The sequence below is a fragment of the Magnolia sinica genome, chromosome 13 (genome assembly GCF_029962835.1).
Source record: "Magnolia sinica isolate HGM2019 chromosome 13, MsV1, whole genome shotgun sequence".
Classification (NCBI taxonomy): Eukaryota; Viridiplantae; Streptophyta; class Magnoliopsida; order Magnoliales; family Magnoliaceae; genus Magnolia; species Magnolia sinica.
Window position 1 is genome coordinate 44,800,202 of NC_080585.1, and position 8,042 is coordinate 44,808,243.

Here is an 8,042-nt window from a genome sequence, read left to right on the forward strand (position 1 = left end):
CCGAAATGATCTCGAACCATGGATGAACGTTGTGGATATAATAAATACGTAACTGTGGGGCCCATGTAACTCTGATATCTTTTGAACCGTTCGTACAACTTGGAGTTCGAGGAGTGTCAGCGCTTGTCTTCGAGCGCCACATATCCGCTTGAAGGAACAAGCAGGGGCATTTTCGACCTTTGGCAAGCCTTCCGTACAGCTCGGGCGTATTCTCGCAAGGGAAAATGCGGTGGGCGTAGTTTCCTAAATGGACCATAAAGGGGTCGTACAGTCGCAAATTTCTCTACCAAAAATAAGGTATATACCAATTTATATTGGACCATATTATGGGAAACAGTGTTGAATGAGTCGTGGACCATTAAAAATATTTTGGGGGCTATAAAAGTTTTGTATCAAGATAATTTTTATTTTTTCCCTTCGCCTGTGTCTTCATGACCTAATCAATAGATTGAATGTCAAACAAACAGTACAGGGCCTTAGGAGGATTTTAATGGTGGATATCCAATCACTATTGTTTTCATGTGGTGTGGTCCAAATGAGAATTATATACCTCTAATTTTTGGGATCAAGCTCTAAACTTATCTTTAAAAATTTATGGACGGCATGGATGAAACACATACATCATTTTGGGGCCCACAGAGCATCGACCACCAGCCACGGAGCTGTTGTCAGGGGGAGTAGCCAATCCGTTTCCCGTCTAAAGGGCTCTCTGGTCTTTCTCTGCGTCTCTGCGGCTGCGCGAGAAAAAGAATCTCTCTTTCGCGACTCGATTTCCCGCGTTGGAATCCTAATTCCATCTTCTCCTCAACCGCTTTTCCGTCGATGATTTGAAGAAAATCTTCTCAGCAAATCGCCGATCTGCCATTCTCTGTCAGTCACAGCTTCCACTCCTGAAGAAGCTTTCTCTCACCGTCTTCTTCCCAGGACTCTTGCATTGGATTGTAGGGTTTTGGATATGAATCGAGATCCTGCGCAGCAAATCTAGCCTCGGACTACGATCTGTTTGACAGCAGTGGTGAGTATCTTCGATCATATCTCCGCAGCATTTCGTGGTTTGTGACCATTGTTTGGTGATGTTAGGGCTAGGAGGTGCGGAAATTCTGGGTTTTTTTTTTTTTTTTTTTTTGTACTAGAGGGAGAAATTCCATCGCTTAGACTGTGAGAGAGGTTTTTAGTTGTTGATTGGTGGAGTTAGGGTTTTTGATCCGTTGGTAATTAGGTTCGGAGTTTTGAACTGGTGCGATCTTGGGAAATGTTCTGATTTTTTGTTCTTTGTGGTTCTGGGTTGTTGGTTTGACCCAATTGAGATGAAATCTTCTTCAAGAATAGAGCAAGGGCTAGGGTTAGAGTTTTCTTAGCCTTTGCTTTATTTTGCTTGATGTGCTTTAAAATTTTGAGGAAATAAGGTAGTGATCATGGGCGGATAGTGTTTGGATGGTTTTAGCGTTTTAGGAAGAAATATAGCTTCTTCTTTTGGTTGAAGTCGCGAAATTGAGCTCAAAAGAGAGGATCGTTACAGCATGTGGACTTTTGTGGGCAGAAAAGCGATAGCTCACGAGAATTATTTTCTATATGGGAACTATTTTTTTCCCTGAGAAAGCATTTTCTGAATTTTCCAGAGAAATGACAACATCCACCATGAGCTAGACAGAAAAGGTTGAACGTGGATGCATTTTGAGCTCGAGGCAGAAAAGGTTTGCAGATTTGGCAGGGCTCATGGAGCCATCACGGTGTTTTGCAAGAGGAAACTGTGCAAAACAGGAATGTGCAGAACTTCAGTACCTACCATATTTGCTAATCCCTTTCTTCAGAATTTTCGTCCAAATCTGGCCCTTAGAAAACTATTGTACTACTTATTCAAATCATATACTAGTGAAATATATCATATTAATTACACAAGTCTGTGGACAAGAAACCGTATCTTGCTTTAATAATAAAAAATAAAAAATTAATCCTTAGCCTGGCATTTATGTAATGGAACACCTAAACTCACTGTTCCACTTTAGGCAAATTGAATTGCTCATTGAAAGGGTATTGACAACTGTCAGTCGAACGTCCACCAGTTGGACAGTCGGCGTTTTTCTTGATTTATAAACTCAAGATTATCAAACGGGGATCCATAAGGTCAATCACACAGATTTGAAATTTTTTTAAAACTTTAATTTCTACTGAGTTTACGAAAAATTGAACATATAGTCCCTATGTATCTCATGTCAATACGTTTGGACCTATTGTAACAAGCCATAACTTTCTATGAGATTGTGATGGTTTAACAGCATTTTAAAAAATGGCTACAACTCTTTAACCATACACATGGATCATTATCAAGTCCGACCATCCAAATTGCTGATCCAACTGCTTGTGGATCATAAAGAAATATTTCTAGTGAAAAAAGGATAGTAACTTAGCGCATATACCCTTATAATTTGGACCACTCACTGTTGTACTACTAACCATGTATTTGACTACTATCAATTGGATGGTTAGGATATTTATTAAATGTTATATTAGATGTGTTCTATCCATGAAGTGCGCCACAATTTGGATAGTCTAGATAGTCGCAGATGATTCACCACGTGCGAGAATGAGTCAAAATGGTGTTTAAGTATCACACCAGTCTAGCCATATAAACAAATTTCCTAGTAGGTTGAACACATATGCATGTATAAAGGAGTCCATCTAAACACAAATCCATGTGCCATCCTGGCACACATGTGGGAGATCCAAGCTATCCCTCATTGACGTACACCATGTAGATATGCCTTCTTGAGTGTTGTGTTGGTCCATTCTCAAAGTAAGCAATATTTTATGAAATAAATGAATGTATAACTAAGCATAGGTAAGTTTATAACATTGTGGAAATTTGATGAGTGGACACCTGTGATTCTGGGAGATGGTATCTACATGATGTGACCCACCTAATTGATGGCTTAGATCCTACAAAGTGCACCATGTTTTCCACGTGTTGGTGCACAAATTTGCTTCCTCATATAACTCTCGAGAATCACTTGATCTAGTGATTCTTCCCATCCAGTCAATGGCAAAGAAAATGGATGGTCATCATGGTCTATATTGATTATACTGAAAAATGATTTGTGATTGAAATGTTCTCATGGGCAACTGCATGTGCATTTTACTAGTGTATTAAAAAGAGTTGGGTGCATCAAGGTATTCATTGAATTTTTAAACCCCTGATAATGCTTTCAACATAAAAGTATAATATGAGTTTTCTTAATGTTACATAAATAGCCTTAGAATTAGAAGATTTTTGCTGTTTTAAAATGTATTTCTATTTTATCACAGGAGCAGAAAAAAAATAGAGAGGAAAATCAAATGGGAGAAGTCGGAGGCCATTGCTTGTAGGAATATAAATTGCTCCTCATCCTTTCCTCCTCCATTACTGCAAAATCCATTCTCATCCTCCTCCCCATCATCTTAGTGTTAGTGTTTTTGTCATTTGCTGCTAAAATGTGCACCCTCCTCCCTACTTTTCACCACTCCAAACTCCACCACCCCCGTCTGCCTTTAAACAACTATTCTTCTCACTCCTTTCACTCTTCGCCTCTTACCCTCAGTGCAGCCCCTCGTACATCACAACATCACACAATCCAAATCAGAGCTCTTGATGCGGCCCAGCCATATGATTATGAATCTCAGATCTGTACCAACTTCCAAAACAATGCCAAACTCAAAATTGGAATCATAGGCTTCGGCAACTATGGCCAATTCCTTGCCAAGACCATCACCAAACAGGGTCACACCGTCCTGGCACATTCCCGCTCCGACTACTCCGAAACTGCTCGCAAGCTGGGTGTATCATTTTTTTCCGATCCCGATGACCTCTGTGAGGAACATCCAGATGTGATACTCCTCTGCACTTCCATAATCTCCACCAAGGTTGTACTCTCTTCACTCCCAACCCAGAGACTTAAACGAAGCACCCTTTTCGTTGATGTCCTCTCTGTAAAAGAATTCCCTAAAAACCTCTTTCTTCAAATACTTCCTCGTGAATTTGACATTCTTTGTACTCACCCCATGTTTGGGCCAGAGAGTGGAAAAAACGGGTGGAAAGGTCTCCCTTTCGTCTACGACAAGGTGAGGATTGGAACCGATGAGTTGAGATCAAACCGCTGCGAACGCTTTTTGAATATCTTCGCACAGGAGGGGTGTAAGATGGTGGAGATGTCCTGCGTGGACCATGATAAATATGCTGCTGGGACACAGTTTATAACCCACACGGTGGGTCGGGTGCTGGGGAAGTTGGGTCTGCAGTCGACGCCAATAAATACAAAAGGGTATGAGGTATTATTGGAGTTAGTGGAGAATACATCAGGCGATAGCTACGAGCTTTACTACGGTCTGTTCATGTACAATACAAGTGCAACAGAGCAGCTGGAGAGGTTGGAGATGGCATTTGATGCACTGAAAAAGCAGCTTTTTGGGCAGTTGCATGATATACTGAGGAAACAGTTGTTTGACAGTAATGGGGGATTGGACGATACCAGTTCGACAGAAACGAAGCTTGAAGCTTCTGCTATGAAGGAGACAATACCTTGAATTAAAAGCAAGCGACACACCTATTATATTACTGGTAGGAAATTTTGTTTTGGTTGTTCATTTGCCTAATTTATTTATTTATTTTTCTTTTGGATTGGGTTTGTTCAATTACATGCAGATGGGTTATTTGTTTTCTATAGAAGTAGCTGATGTACATTTTTCTTTTCCTACTTAAGAATCAACAAATTTCATGCTTCATATCAACAATTTTCTGTCCTTCTCCCCTTTTTTCGAATATGCTCCTGTGTTCGCCAAACAAAACTCTTGATGTTGAGATATGTGCTTATTTCACTATCAGGAAAAAAATTGAAATTTCTTTGAATTGGGAGTCATAAGTAAGAAATTATACCTCTTATTTTCAATAAAAGGAGAGAGGATCTGAGCCTTAATGAACACAAAGGTTGTTGATGCTCAGCATTCTTACATCGGGGTTTACCACTAATGAACTAATGTACCTTGTTATAGATGGTGAATGTCACAAAAATCTTGTAAAAAACTCAGAATTTTTTTTCCAGATTGGGTGATCCTAACCCCTTGGTTGTTGGCTTGTAGAAAGTTGACAGAAATTTGCAACAATTCACATTTAGTGGAAAACAAGCAAAAGATTAAGGAGAGGGATCTTTAATCTGGGATGTGATTTTGGGTGTCTGCAAATTGTGAAAACTAGAATAGTCCATTCAAACATTGAAAATTCCAAAATTTGATTTTATAAGATCTTATTCTCGTCTAGATGAAATCTGATTTCTAAGAATCAAAATGGATGGTTGCGGTTAGACCTACAATCATGTTCCTTTGAGTTGTGTAAATTCGATGAAGATGGTCTCTCCTCTATCCATCTCCAATAAAGGGGAGGCCACTGAGTCTTCTTCTAATCACACTCTTAACGGCTGTGATTGGAGTAAAGAGAGTTGCTCAATTAGGCAGACCACACAAATAGAAGGAGAAGAGATGAATTTCTCATATTTTTTTTCTTTTCTTCTGTCTTTTCCTCTCTTGGCTTTAGATGTCTAAGTAGGGTTGGACGTGTGACTCTTATGACCCACCCCTGCTGGGGACAGGATCATAAATAGGAGGCTCCTAGGGTATCTCTTGGAGAACCACTTTCAGTTCTCATTCCTACAAATGTATTTGTAGGATATGCCATACATTAGCAAATGTCTGTTAACCTATCTATTACATGCACCCAACATTTCCACCATGAGTAGTGTCTACTCTTGGCTCAAAATCCCATGTGAGAACAATAGGTGGACAGCTAAAAGCTTACCATTGAATTTCCATAAAGATAAAAATACTTAAATGGTGAAATAAAAATCTCCAACAATTAAAAAAAAATGATGGAGAAACCTTGTGAAAACAATTTGAGGTGCCAGAAAACTTTAAAATGCTTGATTGAGGGTTTAATTTACAAGATGGATCTAGTAAGTCCTGGGAAAACTAGTGGATCTCATGTTAGTGTATGTGAAGCTTTCATGGAATCCTAATGTAGGTGGTACACATTCCCATCCATGTGTCAGCTGCTAAGTGACTTAAGAATTAGTTAAAACCAGATTCCATCCAAGGATAATGGACCTCATGGTTAGGAGACTTGATGCAATCCTCCAATGGGAACATTCAATCGAGCCTATCACTAGTACTCATGAACTAAGTGAACATCTACAGTCCTTTGTGATGAAGGGCTTATGCAATAAGATGCTTGATAGTGCATGTGTGTGCAATCCGATCCATCCATCAGGTGGGCCCAACCATGTAATGCTCTTATTTGTCTCAAATTCAACTCATAACCTAGATCCAAAGAAACTATGGGCACCTGAACCCGATCGGATCCAGGTGCATGTCTTCGAGAACCAGACTCGAACTTGGGACTTGAAGCTGGTTAGCCCAATCCAAACCTTCCCCATTGACAGCCCTACATGTTGATCCATGTGTTCCACATGTTTCCTGGATGTCGTGGTGGAGTTCGAGTCTTAGTATCCTTTTATCAAAAACCATACACCAACGCCTGCAAGTGACTTGGTTCGAGTCATGCCAGTCTTAGTATCCTTTCATCAAAAACCATACACCAACGCCTGCAAGTGACTTGGTTCGAGTCATGCCAACTAGCATTGAGTTGAGTCACCTGAGCTTTAGAACTATGTACCAGAGTATTCATGTATCAGCATAGCTATGGGTGAATATAATGTTGCATTGAGGATGGGACGGTTTGCCATTTTTAACTTTTCGTTTTTGTTATTTTACAGGAGGGTCTGGATGGCCCCCATAAGGCCTTGAAATGTGGGTGGTTATATATGAGATAAGGGTGTGTTTGGTTGCACCAATATCATGAAATTTGTACCAAATTACACTGTCAATCATGATATTTGGTGCAAACAAATGCACCTTAAACTATAAAAAGAAAAAAAAGAAAAATAAAAAGAAGGGGTTATATTTAATTAGACGATAACACAAGCAGTCATCAAAAATCCCATAAATAATAAAATATCTAATAAGCATAGAACAAAAAACCAACATTTCTGCAGTCATGAAGGTAAGATCCAAAATAATGTTTTGGTACAACAATTAAATTTGCATACATATGAAAAGAATGGGAAAATGTAACATATACAGTCAACGAATAGTTGTGGCCCACCTTCATGGTGGAACCTCCTTATGCATGGATCAGATTTCCCTACAGATGGCGCGACACAATGCTCTACATCTGAAAGTTTAGATACAATAACATGATTATATCTATTATAAAAGGCTCACAGAACATATTTAATAATAACCCACGTCATGATTATTAACTGGCTCAAAAGTAAATTCCAAAACCTGCAACCGCACCCATTTAGCTGGATGGGGATTGCCTGGAAAAGCCTTTTGAAGGAACTTCCGGGGACGGAAAGTAAGGTGGGGCCACCATGTTGGTGAGAAATCCACTTCATCCATCTGTTTTGCTGAATCATGTTACTACATGGGCCTAAAAATAAGGCAGATTCAAAACTCAAGTGAGTTGCATGAGATGAAAAAGTGAGGATTGAATATCTACCATTGAAACATTTGCTAGGCCACGGAGGTTTTGGATCAGGCTAATATTTTTGTGTTTTTAGTTCATCTCAGTAGGAATAACCTTATCAGACTTAGGGAGGTTTCGCTTTTTCCAGTTGTGTGGCCCACTTAGAGTTTCAGATCTGTCTCATTTTTAGTCCCATGTCGTAACATGATCTGGAAAAATAGATGAACAGAGTGAATTTCTCACAAACATCATGGTGGGCCAAGAACTTCCTGCGAAAGGCTTTTGCTGGCAATCAGTGTCGCATCGGCCGAGCTTGAGCAGTCAGTCGGGCCTACCTGGCCCACTTGCACCCTTTTAACGAGGGTGATAGATCAGAAGCACTTGGGCTGTTGTATTATCTTATCCACTGTACTGTGGGTTTCAGAAATCATGTACTGTTGTTGATGGAGCATAGACATCTAACCTGAATTTGGATTCCTGAATATATGATTTT

General features: G+C 39.7%; 1 protein-coding gene across 2 annotated transcripts; it reads left to right on the top strand.

The window, feature by feature from the left end:
* Positions 1 to 699: 699 nt before the first annotated feature.
* On the top strand, positions 700 to 4,755 carry LOC131223695 (arogenate dehydrogenase 2, chloroplastic-like). 2 transcript variants are annotated; one of them, XM_058219166.1, is made up of 2 exons: positions 700 to 1,019; positions 3,307 to 4,755. In XM_058219166.1, the coding sequence occupies exon 2, from the start codon at positions 3,469 to 3,471 to the stop codon at positions 4,555 to 4,557; it is 1,089 nt and encodes a 362-aa protein (XP_058075149.1). In that variant the 5' UTR covers positions 700 to 1,019; positions 3,307 to 3,468; the 3' UTR covers positions 4,558 to 4,755. The 2 variants fall into 2 exon arrangements, with proteins under 2 accessions (XP_058075149.1, XP_058075148.1); XM_058219165.1 differs by having other exon boundaries at positions 700 to 1,015; positions 3,304 to 4,755.
* The last annotated feature ends 3,287 nt before the right edge of the window (positions 4,756 to 8,042 follow it).